General features: G+C 39.7%; 1 protein-coding gene and 1 non-coding gene across 4 annotated transcripts; both read left to right on the top strand.

Moving 5' to 3' along the window:
• Positions 1-440: 440 nt before the first annotated feature.
• On the top strand, positions 441-574 carry LOC141803605 (U11 spliceosomal RNA). Its single transcript, XR_012599593.1, has one exon. It is a non-coding gene; the product is annotated as a U11 spliceosomal RNA (small nuclear RNA).
• Positions 575-1,612: 1,038 nt separating this feature from the next.
• gmeb1 (glucocorticoid modulatory element binding protein 1) lies at positions 1,613-19,100 on the top strand. Of its 3 annotated transcripts, none has more exons than XM_074687649.1 (10): positions 1,613-1,729; positions 3,995-4,169; positions 4,291-4,343; positions 4,451-4,566; positions 9,375-9,478; positions 9,941-10,089; positions 13,748-13,873; positions 13,962-14,099; positions 14,512-14,649; positions 16,570-19,100. In XM_074687649.1, exons 2-10 carry the CDS (start codon positions 4,042-4,044, stop codon positions 17,421-17,423), a joined length of 1,806 nt encoding a protein of 601 aa, XP_074543750.1. In that variant the 5' UTR covers positions 1,613-1,729; positions 3,995-4,041; the 3' UTR covers positions 17,424-19,100. The 3 variants fall into 3 exon arrangements, with proteins under 3 accessions (XP_074543750.1, XP_074543752.1, XP_074543751.1); XM_074687651.1 differs by having other exon boundaries at positions 14,527-14,649; positions 16,570-19,099; XM_074687650.1 differs by lacking the exon at positions 1,613-1,729 and adding an exon at positions 1,902-2,033.
• Positions 19,101-19,720: the final 620 nt, after the last annotated feature.

The following is a 19,720-nucleotide window of genomic DNA, read 5'->3' on the forward strand; positions in this document are numbered from 1 at the left end:
TATTGACAGTAAAACCCTGCACATACAGAACCTTTGGAATGAAAGTTTTAAACACAGGCTCTTTCTCACTCCAAAACCTTTATTAAAAAGAAAAAAAAAGACTACATTCAACTGATTTCTAATATTGTTAATAGTACCTGAACGCAGCACCAGTTAACCTTAAAGAGCGAGGAACCAATGGGTGCAGGCGGCGTTCAGAGGCCCCGTCTCATTTTACCCATCATCCTTTGCGGTAGCTAAACTCAGACAGCTCAGTCAGTCTTGTTTCAATAATAACTTTTATATGATGACATATGTAAAGAAACAGCATGGACTGGATATTCAGAGTATATATGGTTGTTTAGATCAGCGACTCAGAAATAAAGTGTGTTCGGGTGGTGGACCTCTGAGTGAGGGACATGTTACCGCTGGTGTGTTTGTGTGCCGTTCTCCTAATCGTTAAAAAGGGCTTCTGCCATGTTTAGCACAGGTCGGGTGGGGAAATCCACTCTTCCTGCGGAATCGCCATCAAGAGATTTCGGAAGCACAATTTTTACAACAGGGGATGCTAGTGATCGCTTATCCTGGCGCCCCGACCATAAACTGTTGAAATGAAAATCTATCACCAACTGAATCTGTCAAATTGCGCATTCGATCACATTCTCCCCTGTTTACTCATACATCTGAGCCATAGGTAATGAAAGGTTTGTCAAAAATGACTGAGGTAATCGTATTGAGAAGGTGTAAATATAAGACTTCTCCATCATTGGTCCCAATGATGTCAGCCCCACCATTGCCTTACCAAAACATAGACATTACAATCCAGACTCCACTAACTTTATCAGTTAAAAAATATAGATATATGCACAAAATACAATTGGAAAAAAACCACACAACAACAGGGATGTAACACAAATAATAATGGCTCAATGTAGGCCACTAACATCCTAGAAATAAATCTTAAACAAGGCAAAAAGCTTTGAAACTTTTTGTCAAATTAAAGTGAAACGGTGGTGAAGGACAACACAGATTGTAGGCATACAGATAAATATAAAATCAAACATCATGAAAATTGGGTTCACACTATTTACAAGTATGATCTCTTATTTAAGATGAGCTTTATGGATACATTTGAGTTTTGATTTACGAAAACTTACATCACAATGGAAGGACAGAGTAAAAAATGTCAATAAAGAAAAGTCAATGTGTGTCTCCAAAGTCCTATATGACTACGGGGGCAAAAATATGAAAAGAAATCCCCATAAAAAGTCTAACAGACTGATAAAGAAACCAAACGATCAAAATGAAACTTGTTGAGGCGAATTAAGATTTCTGGTGCAAAATATTGAATGAAAAATACACGTAGCCCTCTGATGTCATCAGCAGTCATCATCAGTCTACGACGAAACAGCCTAACTGGCCGATATTTATATAGAACCACAGCATGCACACGTTAAACATCCAAGACTGGGCACAAGGCACTCACAAAATGCCATCCAACCTCGTAAAAGACAAGTACTAGATGACGCCAACAAACACAGACTGTACCATTAAGCATGAAAAACTCTCCTCACATGTTTGCTTAGAAAGTAAAGCTTCAGATGTTCATATAACTTTTAATAGTTGTTTAGAGTTTGCATGATCGTGATAATAAGACGAGCGCTGTTCAGCAGGAAGTCAAGCTACATCAGCTAAGTACGCATGCGCCACAGCTCTCTACAATCTAGGGCTGCGTTTCTCTTCATAAACGGTAAGCACAACCTTACAATTCAATCTGTGTTTTCTGATTTATTTGTCGGTGAAATATTGTGCGCTTTTACAACAGTGGCGATAGTTTAAGCTGGGGTTTCGGGTAAATTGGCCAGCCAGGCTCGCAGAGAATGGAGGGGCAACGCCGCCGCCGTGCCGTTGTTTGCTGTACGTGCCGCCGCACAGGGAGACGTCATTTTGAGGGGGAGCGGAGAGTTAAAATGCAGAGTTACGAAGGGACGTACGGTTCAGAGACAAGCGGCACGTAACCGTCACACTGTAAATGCAAAGCTTTAACCGTCTCGGTCAGTATAGTTCACATTATAGTCCAGTTTCACACACATCAAGTAACGCCCTACTGTGAGCCATAATGGCTACCGCCGAATTGTAGTGTGGAGGCTGTGTGGATCTCAGCAGAGAGAATCACTCAGTAGCACACTGCAATCGTGATATTCCATCAGATTTAGGGAGCATGGGAGGCTTTTACCTGCAGCAAATTAAGCAGTGACGTGAAGAGTAAGATGTATCACTCTACACCCAACCCTCTGGTCGGTTTGCATCCTCCATGAATCTCTCAAAGCTGCACTTTCTGTCCTCTAAAGCACCGAGCAAACCACACAGCTAGCATCAAAATACCTGCGTTTACAAAGTTGGACGGTTTATGACAGTTGACTGCTCGTTACTTTATTATTTAACAAACGTGGCTCTTAAACAGCATTAAAACTACAAATAAACGTCATTACTAGAAATTATCCTCTGAATTATTGTTTTATGAGTGGATTTAACAGAAATTCACACACCACTGTTGAATTAGGTTTTGGTTATAAATGTCATAAAATAACGGTTGTGGATGTAACGTTTAGCGATGGAAGATTTAACTAATTAAATTCGTGAATTTTAATTCATTGGTTACAATACAAATACACGAACTATTTATTTTTCTGGCAAAATATTCAAATGTTTTAATGTCTACTTCTTTAAGTAAGTTTGGATGTGTTCATCCCTGTTCCCACGTTTCTGAGTATATATACCGAAGACAAGTATTATTTGTGTGCTCATCTGGGAGTTTGAGTATTCAAAACTAGAGCTGTGGAAACACATGCTCTTGTTTGGATTAGTGTCCTAATACCGGACTATGAAAGCTGGGAGTAGGCAGGATTTTGAAGACAAGCAAAGTACGTCAAGTTAGGGGAAATTTCTCCCTTAGTAGCAGACTGTGTTAAGATCACCAAAAATGTGTTAAAATTGATTTAAATGACTAGCTATAATGAGTAAAAACATTAGGAAAAACACGTTTTGGCTTCATACTTGTTTCGTGTACAATGAGAATATGTATGAAGTGGTGTAACTTGTTTTCAGCTTTAAATCCAAAGAAACACCCTCTGTGACAGCTTCAACATTGTACACTGCAATAACTGAAGTCTCAGCAAGTGTGTATGTCAAATTTTAGTGAAATCAATCTTACAAGACTTAATCTGAGTCAGATGTACCTGATAAATCCAGGAAAAAAAGGTATTATTTCAAAGTATTTAAGACAGAAATGAGATCTGAATAGCTGAGTAAAAAATGTGCCAATTGGGTAAGAAAATGTAGTTGTTTATTTTTTTGTATTAGAACATTATTTTCATTTCAAGAAACTTGAAACTTGAAAAACTTGAAAATTATCTTTCTAACAGATGTTGTGTTCACTGACGAGCAATCCAGGTGTCAATTTTCTCTTTGATATCAACGGTCAGGTGAAGATGGCCCATATTTAACTTTATGAGAAACTTAAATCTCACTGAAAGTAATATGTAAATACTTGCTTTGATTTCAGTTTTGCAGTGCATGAATAGGGCAAACATAATATACATCAACATGTAGCTGGAGTGTGTCAATGTGCCCATCTACGGATTTTAGGACCCCCAAATAAAATAGTTTCAGTAAGATTTTTTTTTTTTTTTTTCAAATATACATGAAGATTTCTTCTTTTTATTTGTTTTAGTTTTAATCTTGCCTTCCCCACATTTCTCTTATTTCTCTTTTGTTTTAATTGCTATTTTGTTAAGCTCCTTGTAACACTGTTGAAATAGTGCTAAATATCTAAAGGTTGTTATTATCAATGTTATGTCAGTAGTTTGTTTGAACCCACTGGTGGAGAGTTCAAATAATATACTAAGCCGTCAAAAAAGTTCTGAATGTACCACACTGAAATTGTCTTTACGCTGCTTGATATCAACAGATAAATAATCTCATTGACAATTTCAAAAATAATTTCATTGATCAGATGAATGAACTGGAAGCGGCCCGCCTCTGCAGTCTACTCTGAGTGTTATGGCAACCAATGACGAGGTCACAATGTCAATGGCTGAGGTGGTGATGGTGAAGGCTGACGGTGAAGAGGACCCAAGTGATCCCAATAAGACTCAGGTCATTCTCCAGCTCCAGCCAATCTCCACAGGGTATGTAAAAACTCAGATGAATAAATAATACTGATGATAGCACAACAAACAGCTTCAAGAGCCATATTTTGGTCTGATCACAACTTTTACCAACAAAGTGTAAATTTTGCTGTCGTTTCAGAGATGAATCTGCTGAAACAGATGCAGCTGTCATGGCTGTTGAAGCTCATCCAGGTAATAAAATGAGATTGATGTCTGAACACCTTGAAGGATCTGTTGGTGCATACACTTAGCAGTGTCTCTCTTTATGTCTAAAATGTTGCATATCTTAAATCCTGCAGATCCATCTGAGGGAGAGGATGTTGAGATCGGCTGTCCCATCACATGTGGAGACTGTAAAGCAGTTTTGCTTGTGAAGAAATTTGTGTGCCCAGGAATCAACGTGAAATGTGTAAAGGTTGGTAATCATACATGTTTAGTTCTGTGTTGTAGAAAAATGCTAAGTGCTGCAGGGTTTGTCTTTAGCTCTTGAGCTGCAGACACTGATAAACATAAAAACATTCAAATATGGAAGAAAACTGTTACATACACTAGTTACCAAACATTTCTATACATAGCTGAGCTGCAACTAGGTCACTCAATAGTCTGTCCCTATGCAGGAAAATGCATTCACTACTTCTGATGTCCCACATAAAAAACACTCCATTCCTTTTCATGGTATTGTTATAATCTGAGAAGTTCAGACTGCTTTTTTTCCATTTTATAGTGCCATGAATGGCTTGTTGAGTTAAATTTGCCACAAAGATTTAAATATATTGAACATTTAATGTCTGGCAGCTTAATACATTTTCTTTCCCTACTTTTTCAAATGTAAGAAGCAGAAGCTGCAAAAAGTGTGAGAAACAATTCAAACTGCTGGGAATATAATAGGAAAACCTCCTTATACATTTTGCACATTTGAATCTGTTAAAACAATACAAGGGGAATAGTCGGTCTTAAGATAATTGACTAAAAAATAATCACACTTTTTTCTTCTTTTTCAAAAAACTCAGATCTATTTCACTGCCTATCCTAAGTTTGTCTGGGTGCCATGACTTTTACGCTGCTAGTACCATGAGTAAACATTGACAGATGCCATACTGCATCTTTTAGCGTCCATTCCCAAACTGCAGGGGACGAGTATTGCAAAAATATGTCTACCACAGTATTTAACTGGAGTAGAAGAAGTTGTTAACATTGTTCACAACATTTTGTTTTTTTGTTTATTTTGGTGTGGCCGCAATTTCACACAAGGAATTGCCCATCACAAAGTTATCTTGGTGATCTCTGCACGATGAATCAAATTAATGCCAGTATTTTTGTACCTCGGACACTGGGAGCGTCTGTTTGTTTGTGTGTCTCTGTGTGGAAAGAGATTTTCAGATGTGCCCAATGTGGAAATCTAAATCTTAAAAATGACCTAACAAGGGGGCAAGGCTGCTAAAATGACGTCATCCGCATGGAGCCATGCTCACCTTGTGGACACTTTAAGCCAGGGGTCCCTGACCGAGGGCTGCCTTAAAGGGGACATATCATGCTGATCCGTGATTTAATACATACATATAAAATAATAAAGTTGAAAACAAGACCTTTCACCCCCTGAATTTTCAAAAAATGAGATATTGTATTTTTTCTGATATCCTAGAACGAGATTTGATGCCTCTAAAATAGGTCATTGACATTTGGATTTGAGATTTCGACCTTCGTGACGACACGAGGATCCTTTCTTTTTATTGGAGTAATCTGATAAAGCAGCTCCTCCTCTGTGATGTCAGTTAGTCACACAACCACCACCGAGGGATACACCCACCAAGAGCCGAGTATAAACGTATAAACTATACATGTTACAGTACCGGTTTGTCTCACCACACTGAAGCGTCCTGAGATGATCTGTGTCCAGGTGGATTTTCTTCCCCCTGAGCTGCAGAACCGTCTGGGTCTGACTCGGGGTCCAATACAAAAGGACGTATCCTACACTCTGCCATTTTATTAGTGCTATCAATGCCTTACGGTGAAGTTTTGGCAAACAGCAAACTCGCTCTGTCTGCTCCATTCAATGTGGCGATTCTGTAAATACTGCCATGCTGCAAAAACCACCCCCTGGCTCTACCCCCTCCGCCCCTCTGATAGAACTGACCGATCAGAGCACAAAGGGCTGTGACATTGCGAGTTTACTGGAGGTCATTCTCGAAAATTGATAATAATAATAAAAGTGGTAGAACTAATACTATGAGAAGAGACTGATTACATGTCCATGTTAACTATTTCACAATTATTATTAATGATTTACACAACATTGATGGAAGGAAACATAAATTTCTCAAAGGAGCTCCATTGTGACCAGTGCTGTTTTTGGAACATGCCTCGCGGACGCCTTAAGTGGTTTTTACGGGCGCCAAGGTGCCCACGGGCACTGGGTTGGTGACCCCTGCTTTAAGCATAAACCAGGCTTTAATCTTATGATTTTTGGTTTTCAATCTGTCCTTGATGCCAACACAGAAGACATCTATGGGCTGAGATTTGTGCTGATAGAAACTGAATTAAAATCATTATTTTATATGGAGTCAAGTTTTTTAATTACTATGTGAAAAATTCAATTTTTTATGATCAAATTATTACATCAAATAATGGACAAAACTGAGAAACACAGGGAACAAGGTGACATCCCTGTTTCTCTGTCCGTCAGAAACAGACATTAGCGTGACAAGTGTCAATAAAGACACTGAATAGACTTGTCACAGTCTGCTGTGAATGAGGAAAGCTGGTGTTTGTGATGTGTGGTTGGAGTAGGAAACACTGCAGGCAGGAAGTAATGTTGCTCTGCTTGTGGCAGCTTTAAGTTAATTAGAGTAGATCTGTTTTGTTTTTTCTGTTTTTTTTCATAAGTCTTGGTGCATTTTGATTTAATCAAAACCAAAATAGAGATTGTATCAATTGAAAGCAAATGGTTTTTAAGTACTGACACTTTGCCAAGCGTACATATATTGTCCTTCTAACTTGATCCTTATTCTTTGGCCTGAACCACACGTATATGGATATATTCCTAAACACACATTTTTCTGTCCAATTGGGCCTCTCAACCACACGAACACGGAGATTTCACCCACGTAAACGGAGATTTTTAAAAACAGATAAAAAAGTGAAGAAATAAAAAAATATCCTGTTGAGTGGATCCGTGTAGCGGTGTTGAACGGAGCTGGTGTTGACGTGATGACGTCAAGCACATCCGTGTTGACTGCTTCTTTTTCCTGTGTTTGACTGCGCATGCTCATAACATTCTTCTTCTATGGTTTTCACATTTTGCTAACCTGGCACTTATCGGCCAGGCTTGGCATTGCAGGCTTCAGAGGCGATCGTTTTCAGTTTGGTCTCTTCGTATGGACAGAGATATTTCCGTGGTGCGGATGGAGATTTTTTTTTAAATGAGGACAAAGATATCCGATCAAAAAAATATCCATATACGTGTGGTTCAGGCCTTAAAGATAATATAAAGTTAATGCGTTATATGGTCGCCTGTCTCCACGTTAGGCATGTGGTAGTCTGGCCTCTGAGATAGACTCCAGCCTACTGTGACTCCGGTGGAATAATAATAATGAATTCATAGTCTGTATCAAGTATATATAAAGTCAGTATTCAAATTACATTTACTGAGAACATCCTCTCGACATGTTGTCAGCGCCAAGTGTAACATCCGTTCTCCAGCTTTACTTTTAATAGACAACCATGTAATCACTGTTGTCTGTTAAAGAAAGAAAATGCTCCTAACTGCATGCTGTCATAGATGTCAACCATCTCATTATTTTCAGTCTTCAGATGGATTTGAATTTTTTTTTATTTCTGTGAATATGTCTCCATGCTGTGGAGCGTGATGAGCCTCTAGTAAATGCAACAAAATACTGTTTTTATGACTGTTAGAGCAGCTCTTATAATCCTGGAGGAGTGAAGAGGCGGTAAAAGGAAGGAAAGCAAAAACTGACTCTTAATGAATGAATGAATGAACACGGTCAGTTAGTGGAAGAATTCTACGGTTTGCAATTGAAAAGCTAATACTTCTAAATTTATATGTAGAATAAAAACCACATCATATTAAAACATAGGGGTCACTAATTATTCCTTTGATAGGGTTATTTCAAAATATATTTTACACATAAACTTAGCACCAACTGTAGCAGGGCTCATACTCACAGGTGCAGCTAATCAGGCACCTGATTGGCCTGATTGGCTGCACCTGTGACACCAGGAGCTCAAAACAAGAGCTCTGCTGCTTGTTCCAAAAGTGCATGCTTCTCACAATTGTGGCACCATTTAAAAGACAAATTAACAAAAATTTCTTGTTAGGTCAAAGAAATCATCTTCCAAACTCAAATGTCTTTACATTTTGAGCCAAGTTTATTTCCAAACAGAAGTAAACAAAGTGAACTGTTGTTGACACAATGACTTGACCAGCCCAGAAATCCCAAAACATGCACAGAAACCCTTTTGTACATGTTTGAAACTAGTAAAGGGAGACAGCACTTTAACACCCACTAACTATTGACTTATTAATCATTTAGTCTCACAAACAAAAATTCTAATAAAAAAGTTGGATATCCTCAGTTATTTGATTGAATTATGCATAGTATCCCACAGTTTTTGTGGTGTGCACCTGTTTTTTTGGTGTTAATCAATAGTTATTCTGACTGAATGAATAGTTTTCTATTGAAATGTGTTTGGACTCAGGGTATGCCTTGTAGTATTTCTTTGAAGATAAAAAGCTTAACAACAATATATTGCTCTCACTAAAAACATTAAGGTTTAATGTGCAGCAGTGGGTAGACTGCAAAAACTAAAATCAAAGCAAGTATTTATTTCTTATTTTTAGTTAAATTTGTCTGTTTGGCTTCATATGAGCCACATTTACCTGACAAGTCCAGAAAAATGTCTTATTTCAAGATATAAAAGGCAAAATGATGCCTGGATTGCTTAAAGTGATTAAATCAAATCTGGAAATGTGGGAAGAAAATGTACTTATTTAGTTTTTTCAAAAAAGGAATAATGTCTTAACAGAAGAAAATAGAAAAGTTCATTTTTCTTTCTCCATTGGAAGATTTTAGGCGTTATCTGTTTTTTAACATCTTGAAATGAGACATTTTCCTGGACTGCTGTGATGCTGACATACAAAGCGCTGTGTGTGTTTTTGCTCTTTTGCTCCCAGACGATGCATTTACCAAAGCCTCTCTCTTTTAGTATGAAGACCAGCTGATCAGCCCGAAGCAGTTTGTGCACATTTCTGGAAAAGCCACTCTGAAAGACTGGAAGAGAGCCATCAGGATGGGAGGAGTCATGCTAAGGTGAGGGGACATTTGTGTCAGTGACTAAAGCACCACATTTCAATATTCTGAGTGCTGCTTGGTTTCACTGCCAGACACTTAAATTACAGTCTGCATGAAAGCGTTCGGATTCTGTGCAGAGTGAAATGTGACCTCATGTGTAAGGATCTGAAATGTTTCTGTAAGGAAATGTTCGGTGGAGCTTTTTTTGAGTGGCTCCACATTCCTCCATCATTTCTGAGCTGAGATAATGAAGATGGTGTGTTTTGTCTTTTCTCTGAACCTCCTGTCTCTCTGAATCATATACATCTTTCATGTTTGATACATGTTAATTAATATGTTTCTCTCTTTATTTGTATCATTCAGTTGTCTGAAATCCAGCTCATCACAAATCTCTTCAGTCAGCTCTGAAAGCTGAAACCACTCCAGCTTGAAACAGTTTTTAACTGAACAAACCGTGTCTTCACCTTTTTTTCCTCTCAGGAAAATGATGGATTCAGGTCAGCTGGACTTCTACCAGCACAGCACACTTTGCACCAACACGTGTCGCAGCACCAAGTTTGACCTTCTGATCAACAACACACGCTTCCCTCCTGATGGCACGGGGCTGAACACGCCAACGTCCTCTCAAGGTAAGAACATGAGGACAGTGCTTGGCAGATAAAGCTTGGTTTAAGATGTGGTATTACCCTGTTACCTCGTGTATTGTAGACTGTTTTTGCTCCATTGTAAATCAAAGTCTTTTAAATCATGTAAGTTGAGAAAAAGGCAAAACATTTTCTTTCAAGTGACTCAGTAGATGAAATGATAATCACTCAACATGTTCCTGATTGATTTATTTCCAAGTTAATCGAATCAAAATTTAAATTCCAACTTCTTACTGAAGTGAAAGAAAACACTCGGAGAGCAGACTAAATTGACAAATACATACACTCTACATTAAGCATGAAAGCTAAAAACAACTCATAAGTCTACATTAGAAAGCCGTGCAGTAGGCATTACCTCAATGATAATTACATGAATTTCTTTTTAAATGAGACTCCTTATTTTAACCCTTACATACTGTGACCTTCACACTGTGGTTTTTTGTGACAGTCTTGAGCCCCTCTTGAATCCTGTGTGTTTTTTAGGGTCAGTGGTGACAAACATGGCCTGTACAGTTTAAAGCAGTGTTTCTAAATTTTCTTCAGACCAAGGACCACTTATTCCCCCAGAAAACTCTTGCGGACCACCACAAGCTAAATAGTCCCAGAACAACACCCCAGAGAACAAACTCATGTGCTTGAATCATACATGTTACAACTTGCTAGGGCTGCAACTAACGATTATTTTGAAAATGGATTATACGTCAATTATTTTTATGATTAAAATGATAAATTTTATTTCTTCAATTCCTTTTATTCGGAACAAGTTTTTTTAAAATGTCAGAGACTAGAGTAAAAAAGTGCACTCATTTCCTCATAGTTTGGTGTTTTGTTTGTTGTTTTCTCTTAGAATGAGGGAAAAAATGGACCTCAAAATCTAAATATAACTACATTACTGATACATTATTCCAAAAAACTTAAAATTTCTAGTATTTAAACACTTAAGAACTTAGATTAAATTAAATTACTCGATGCTTTTATGAACCAATTTTTGTAGATTTTATCAATTTGCGTAGTAGCCGAACAACCCCCCCACCCCACCCCCTCTCTTTTCGTGCATGTTCCATTAAAGAAACACAATTTCCTCACTGTCTTTGTGGACCACTAGTGGTCCACGGACCACAATTTGAGAAACACTGGTTTAAAGATACCCCAAAAGGATTTCTTTGACCTACACTGGTAGATCTAAAAACTGTTTTTGGATACTGGGTCAAATTTGACCCTGATCAGTGTGTAAGGGTGAAGAAAATCTCATAGACAGTTCAGCTTGTTGTGACAGTGTCTTCTTTAAGTATAAAAATAGACCCTGTATATTTGATATAATACGCTCTGTGGAGCTCTGTCCCTCCACTCTGAAGCCCCATTTCCTACAAGGGGTTTGGTTCTGAACGCAAACAGGATCAGGCTTTACTGATCCAGCCCATACCAAACTGTAATGATCCAAACCGAAGCGTTTGATGTAGGGATGGACCGATAATCAGCTGGGGCCAATTATTGAGGCCAATATTTGACATTTTGAGGCATATCTGCATCGGCCAATAAGAAACAAATTTAAAACTGTGTTGTTGCAGCTCTGATGCAGCCGCTCCGCTGTCTGCAGTCACTAATCAGTCCCCAGCACTGTCCCACCCACAGTGCCATCTGATTGGTTACAAGCAGAGCCATGGCTTGGGAAACAGCCAATTAGCAATGCAGTTATTACAGTCATTGCAGTTACATAGAAATTTTTGAAAACTTTATTTACTGTAGAAAACTTTAGCTATTTAGTTCTCTAAAGTTTTCATTTAACTCTATGCTGCTAAGCCTGGGAGCTGTTTAATAAACTCATGCTTAAAGGTGTTTGAATGAAGTTAAGTGTTGGAGTTTGTTTGGATCAAAACTTTGACACCAATATTTTCACTTTGACTGCAAATTATTATCAGCTTCAAAAGATTGTCGGCTTCCTTTACTACCAATAATCAATATCAGTATCGGCCCAGAAAAATCCAAATAATTTTTTTCTCTGGTTTGATAAAAATGTGGCTAGAGTCATGGTTTAGACTTCTCTGCTGTAGTAGAGCGCTTTAATTTGAATAATAAATCTAAAAGTCAGGAACATGAAGAATATTTATGTCTTTTCATTTGATTTCTAGATTAAGACACTGGTAAGACCCGGTGATGGTAACAAAATCCCTCTCAGCCAGCACAGAGAGGCCACATATTTTGTTTCAGTTCAACGAGTGGTTCTAGTTTGCAGTAAACAGGAAGTGTCCTCACAGATCACACTTTGTTTAGTTATTCCCCGGAGACATATCTGTTGAGTAAACTTTTACATCATAATAAAAAAAACTCTTTTAGTTTTCAACATTTGTTGTAGCTACAAATACAGAGGTCAGTTTGGCTTCAAGTCACCATTTAACAGAGCCACTCATGAAGCCAGAACACTTGCACAGTTTGGGGTCTTCTTTCTGAGCTTCTGAGCTGCGATTGAATTTTGTGTTTTTAAATCCAAGAAGTATGGAGCAGTGATTCTCTGCTGGTGGATCGTGACCCAAAACTGGGTGCTGGACATGTTTTTCAGTGAGCCGTGGGCCTAAGTAAAGAAAACACTGAGAAAAATCCTGTGCTTTTATTTTCAAAAGATTTTTTTTAATGCAGTGGAGTGATATCTTCTCACACACCTTTACACTGAATGACTTGTTGCGCTAATTTTACAGTATAGAAGAAGACACAAAATTTGTTTGCAAAGCATCGAAACAGTCAAAACTGAGGCAACATCTGTAAACAAAAGACTTTTCTATTTGAAGATAAACCTGCTGAGTTTTTTTGAAGACAGCTTCATGACCTGAGGACTTCATGAAATTGTCTTTTCATTTGAAAAAATGTAGAAATTGAAAATTTTCCTCGATTTGGGTCATGGGTGGTCACTAAGGGATGGTGGTGGGTCCTGAAGCCAGACCAGTTGTTAACTACATTTTCAAAGTGAACAAATTAAGTTTCATAACATCAAATTCAATATCAGATCGTGCTTTTCCAATTTAAAATAGCAACTCAAATTCACTTTCTAGAGGCGCAAATCACAGCCTATTCGAGTCCTTCAAAATAAAATAACAGAGCACAGGCAAGGAGAGTTTATTTATTAAGCCTCCCTCATTTAAAGAGCAATACAAAGTGATTTACAGAGAATAAAACAAGATAAAATGATTTTTGTTTGTTTGTTTCAAATGTGGATTGAACTCAAAGAACCTCATTATGTGATTGGAGTATAGTAGTATGAAAGTAGTGTAAAAGTCTGTACATGAATCTTGAGGTGAATTTATCATCTTAATGCACTTTTACAAGCAGGTAAAGAAAAATTACCTTGAGGAATCTGAAACACTTGCAGCCTGAAAGAGAATCTCTTAGTCCTCTCATCGTATTTCAGAACAAAAGTAATTGCTAATCTCCATTTATATGACTAATCCCAGGAGCCTGAAAGATATTATCCTTTTGTTCATATCAGACTGTGTTATATTCCCTCTGATAGGAGGATTAGAAACTCAGAAGTGATGCTGATAAAAACGTTGAGTATTAAAGCTGCAGCCTGGACAGGTCTTAATAAAACTCGTTTGGAGTGACCACTTGTCAGAAACTCAGACCCTGGTGTTCACTCTCCTGTGATTTGCAGCTCAAGTGGTTCTGGGTAACGGCGCGGTCGTGGGCGAGGACAGAGCCGAGGTCCTGAGCGGGAAAGCAGACTGGAGCTCCAGCTCGGTGGAGTCTGCAGACAAGAAGGAGTCTAATGAGATCTCAGGTCACACAGAGCACTCAGATCATTCATTTAACACTAATGAGAACGCAGAGCCCAGCTAACAGAGACATGTCTGTGTGTCTGTCCACAGAGGACACGCTGAACTTCTGGAAGGGCATCGCTGATGTGGGTCTGCTGGGCGAAGTGGTGACTAACATCAGCACTGTGCTACAGGAGCTGCTGAGCGGTGTGCAGCAGCGCAAAGAGCCAGGAGTGTTAGAGGAAACAGGTACAGTAACAACGCTCAAGTAGCTCAGGTCAAACTCAGAGGAGCTAAAATAAGAAACAAAGAGAAAGAGAGAACAAATTCAGCTGCTGATATGAGCTGATGGAGGAAAAACCAACATCCCAGATGTGGTGGATGAACTACTTGAAAGTCATACTTGAGTTAAAGCAGCCATTTCTCACTCAATCTACTCTCGTAAAAGTGAAAGTCAGCCACTAAAAAGTCACTGGAGTATAAGTCTTAAAGTAGCTCGAACTTTAAATACTTCAGTATCAAAAGTAAAAACAAACAAAAGTCACTGTTGGTTTCTGTGATGATAGATAAATAAACAATGACTAACTCTGCAACAGCTGAATTTGTTCCTCCTCTCTGACTGACCATGTGACCCTTTGATTGATTGCCGCACTGATCCCAGATTCCTGTCTGGTAGAGGTGGCGGTGCTCAGTAACCTGGCTCAGGTGTTCGGCCTGCTGGATTTGGTGAAAGAGATGCTGGAGAGGAGGAGGCAGCAGACGGATCCCTGTCAGGAGCAGATCCTCAGCATGCTCAGCAGTGAGTACAGAGCATCAAGAGCTCCTACACCCTCTGTCTCTGAGGAAATCTCTTCAACATAGTTTAATTTCACTGGCAGTGGTTCAGCACACTTTATTTAAGTAACTTTTTTTATTCAGAGAGTAACAAAATTATTCACAAAAAGTAGAAATATATGAAAAAGAAAAAACAAAAAATTAGAACATTACATGCTCCACAATGTAAGATTCAGAAATGCTCTCCCACATGTGACAGGTTGTATCACAAACTACACTAAAAACCAAATCAAGGAAAATTATTTTTTCAGAGATTTTGTTGAAAATCTACCATATGCAAAAAGAACTTGTGCAAAACTCTGCAAAAAAGTAATTTAAGAAAGTGTTTCTGTCATATTTTCAGTAACAATTGTTTAGTAGACTTAATATGAACCATGTTTAACTCACAAGTCCATAAAAATGTTTTATTTCAAGATACTGAAGGACATTAATGATGCCTAAAGTGTTTGTAAGAGTAAAAAGATATCTGCCAACGCGTTGACAAAAATTCCCTTGTGTGGTTTCTTGAATTAAGAATTTTATCTTTAATACAAGAAAATTAAGAACCAAAGAGACTCACAATATTTACTTTTGTTGTTGTTGGAGATGCTTTGAAATATAAACTTGGCTCAGGTCTGAGCCTCACAGTTGTTGTTTGTTTCATAAGCCTGATTGCATAATTGCCTAAGTCAAAGAAATTTAGATAGAATAAATTAGTTAATAATAATACAGATAATATGAACTTATTATTTAAAGAGTAGTTTAAAAATACATTAAAATGTGTTTTTTATTATTTTCTAAAAAAAAAAAAAAAAAAACCTGTGACAACTGGCATAGCCGGTAATGCTAAAAGGCTAACGTTTTCCTACTCTGGCCTCAACAATCTGTCTGTACAATGTAAAATGCGTGAAAATATGTTCAGATTTTATTACAAAATCAAATATTAGTGGAAAAATAATGAAAAAGATTTTTCTGTTCATGTCCTTGGAGGAATAAAAACACCTAGAAAAAAAATCTATACAGACTTTCATAACTCATTCATCAAAGAGTTAAATCTGTGTAAACTGAACCAAATTCTTACAGGGAAGACATCTCAAGAGCTAGACTTCTCAAAAAGAGGACCCTTCTTTAAACCTGGGTCTCATTGTCACATTTTTTGGGATATGAAAGAGTTGCAGGTAGAAAAACATTTCTAGAATGGCTCCAGTAGATTAAAGGCAGGGACCAAGAAGTAAATGTCCAACATTAGGTTTATTATGTTGATGAGTTCAAGTTCAGAGATTTCAAAGTACAGATAAAACATAACAGAAAGAATCATTCTGAGGAAGAACTGAAGAGTGTGATGTTTTTTTTTTTAACCTAGAACAGTTTTTACAAAAATCTCTGTTTACCGTACAGACTGCTTTATCTCTGAGAACACAGGAGCTGCAAATCGACTCTTGTATTAGGCAGCGAGCTTGATTTGTAAATGAAAAAATATTATTCTGTGTTTAAGCTAATCTCATAAAAATGAACACAACAGTTCTTGTTTGACTATTAAACACCTTGTTTTACTTTGAGAAGCAGCCTGTACAGTCTGTTATTTGGCTGCTGAATATGTCAAATTGAAGCTCAGGTTTAAAAAAGATAGAAATCCTCTCTGATGTCTTCATTTCCACTTATCACGAACAAACACTACGATCTGCCTAATTTACCTGTAATCACTCTCATTAGAGTTAAATGTAAGTAAGATGGAGGACAGATGGGAGATTCATTTTGGCGTTTGCTGCTTTAAGCCCACACATCAGTGCTGATGAAAACTGATGTTAAATATTCATCTGAAGACACAGAATCAGAACCACCCTGAAGAAAATAACTGTTGATGTTTGTTTGGTTTCACTCTGTGCTGTTTTCCTCCTCTGTGCAGATCTGGAGGTACAGCTGGAGGAGCAGAGGAAGCAGCAGCAGGTGCGTGCTCTCTTGTCCTGCCCTCAGCCTGCCAAAAACAAAACTCCCACCAAACGTCAGACCAAGAGGCCACGTCTCCAGCGACCTGCCTCCACCACCACCCTCCTGACCTCCCCCATCAGTCAGCAGGCCACCCTGCAGCCGCAGCAGTTCACCGTTCTCTCCCCCATCTCTCTGTCCTCTGTGGGTCAGCCGTTCACCGTGGCCGGCCTGCCCATCGCCCCCCTGGCCCAGTCCTCCAACACCGTCACCCTGCTGCCCGCCGGCTCGCAGCTCTTCACCCGTTACATGGTGGCCGGGGACGGGAAGGCGGACACCATCACCTTGCACCCGTCCTCGGGCCTCACGTTGGTGGGCACCACCCCCATGCAGGACTCCAGCCAGCTGGGCACAGTGGTGAGCCCCTTAGAGCTGGTGCAGCTGAGCCAACAAGCCGGGGGTGCCGAGGTGGTGCCCATAGAAGGCCAGGTGGTGGACGGCACCATGCTGGTGCAGCAGGAGGTCATGCAGGCGGAGGTGGAGGCCGGCCAGGAGCACACAGTCATCGAGATCAACCCGGCCCCGATGGAGCAGGCGGTGGGAGTGATGGAGCTGCAGCTGAGCGAGGAGTCAGGCAGGGAGGGGACGGCCATGATGGTGCAGAGCGGCATGGAGGTGACCATGGCTGCGGGGGTGGAGGAGACGCAGTGCCAAATGCAGGAGGGTCAGACTGAGGGGGTTCAGGGGCTGCAGCTGGACGCCAGCGGACAGTTGTCGGGCGTGCAGATAGTGGTGATAGAAGAAAATACTCAGGAAGAAAACAAGGTCAAATGAGGCGCGCCTGCTGCTTCACCCAGCAGAGCAGGTCACAGAGACTTGTCAAACTGTAAATACACACACTTTCCAAATCCACAACTCAACTTGGCCTCGACCAAGCACTAGGATAGCCATTTCTCCTGTTATGGTGTGTGTGTGTGGGTGTACATGCTCCTCTGAGCTTCACTGATTTTTGGCTGAAACAAAGACGCGTCAAACAAAGATGATACTGTATGCTTGGGTTTGAAAGGTATTTAAACTGATGATTGAAACAACTGTAATTTGGCATCATTTCAGGCTTTAAACGTGACGTTGAGCTCTCCAGGTCGACTGTACGCACTCGTTCAGCTGTAAGAAAACATCTCACTGTGTTTTCATCACAAGCTCTTTTTTTTGTTTGATGCCCCGGATTGGCAAGGTATGCCAACGAGAAAGTTATTATTTTGTTCCTGACAAGATCAGATCTTTATTCTCCAGTTTGTGGTCAGGTATTAGGTTTCTTCAATCAGAAACAACATGAAGTAGATGTTTTAAGCCACAGAACAAGAAAGTAGCTGACTTGTTCCTCTTTTTAAATTTGGTCTTTGAAGGATTTGTGCAAATCAAACGCAGCAAATTGAGGAAAAACTCTATATTTTGGTCTAACTTCACTAAAATCTCAGCATCCCCCTCATACAGTGAGGTTGACTGGTCTACAAAAAGCCCCCATGAACAAGCATAGGACTTCAGAGAAAGACTTTCACGGTGAACACGCAGAGCTTTTATTGCTACTCGCGTGTTTCCTCGCTGTAAGCCTCATCTCTCTGCTTACTCTTTACCAGAAACAGTGTTTGTGTCACCTGAGGCTGGGATTTATTGCACTGTCTGATTGTTGTGTCGTAGCATCGCATTGAAGCTGTGTTGTTTTCGCACCGTGTCGCCCTGTTAAAGGCACGCAGGAAGATGTTTGCGAAGACGCTCCGCTGTCACGGCTTTTTCGTTCCTTTTTGAATTCAGTCGCGCCGTTTGGTGTGCAGAGTGTTTTATTTCAGTTCAAAGGAAACAGACTGAACTCTCCTCACTGGAAACATGTCGCTTACGCACTTACTTTCTCACTGCCTGACTTCACTCACATTTCTTTTCTATACCGTGTTCCTTTGATTTCAGTGGGATAGGCTGCGTGAGCTGACTGTTTGACTCGATATAAGAAAGAAAACATGTATAAATTCTTAATGTCAAACACTTGTATGCCTGTGTTTTTACACTTGTGAAGAGGTGTCATATTTATTAGTTTCCAAACTTTCTGGTTCAGGTGCAGACGTGGATTAATTTATGCTAGATTCATATCAACAAAGACCTGTTCCAGGCTTGTGCATTTTCAGTCGTTTAATTTAACAAATAAGAGTATTTGCATACTGACTTTGTAATGTGTTTTAATATCAGATTAAAACAGAAAAACATGCCAGTGTTGTGTCAGTGTTTCACCACGAGGGGGCGCTCCATGTCTGCTCCATTACGGAGAGGAGAACACAGCAGCTGCATGTGTAGAGGAGGAAATCGTCTGCTGCTGTAATCTCTGACTTCTCCATGTGTCGGGTTTATTCCAGCGCGCGCTGTAATCTGCACCGTCATGGGCTGTCTGTGATGGGCAGGCTTCTCTGGAGGCTGAGCCGTGCTGACAGGGCACCAGGGCTCGCTGGTTATTACATTTCCTTCTTCTTGTAGCCTCTAATACTGCCAGACAGGCTGCATGAGGGGGGGGGGAAACATGAGGATTTTTGTTATACAAGCACAAAAATAAAAACAGGCACATACACAAAGAAGAAGGGGCTGAAATGGAGACCTGTGGTGTAGGTGTGGAGCACAAAAAGAAAGCATCCTGTCATCCGCGGCTGAATGTGAAGCCGCTGGGGGCCAGGTGAGGGCTGAGAGGTTGAGAAAGTAAACCACAGGGGTCATTGTGTGGCGAAGGAGGAGAGGATATGCTGTCCGAGGAAATTACAGAGCCGCTTCATAAACTGTAGATTGGGTTTCGTCGCATGCTGTGCCCAAGACAAAGAAAAGGGGAGCAGCAGCATCAGTTTCATGTCAGACGTGTCTTAAAAGACTCCTGCAGGGGTTGAAAGGGTGTTGACATTCAGTCACAATCACCTCAGCTATAACAGGTTCAGCTGAGGAACAGATACAGCAGCCTGACATTTGTTGTCAGTAAATTTTAAATACAGGATGGTTCCCAGCTCTGTACGGAGAAGAGGAAATGGCTCATAAACAAACTGTCACCAAAGCACAGCTGATTAAACATCAACTTGGCATAAAAATAAAGCTACAGGCTGAGA

The sequence above is a fragment of the Halichoeres trimaculatus genome, unplaced genomic scaffold (genome assembly GCF_033239565.1).
Source record: "Halichoeres trimaculatus isolate MK-OKI-2021-1 unplaced genomic scaffold, fHalTri1.1 fHalTri1_scaffold_14, whole genome shotgun sequence".
NCBI classification, from domain to species: Eukaryota; Metazoa; Chordata; class Actinopteri; order Labriformes; family Labridae; genus Halichoeres; species Halichoeres trimaculatus.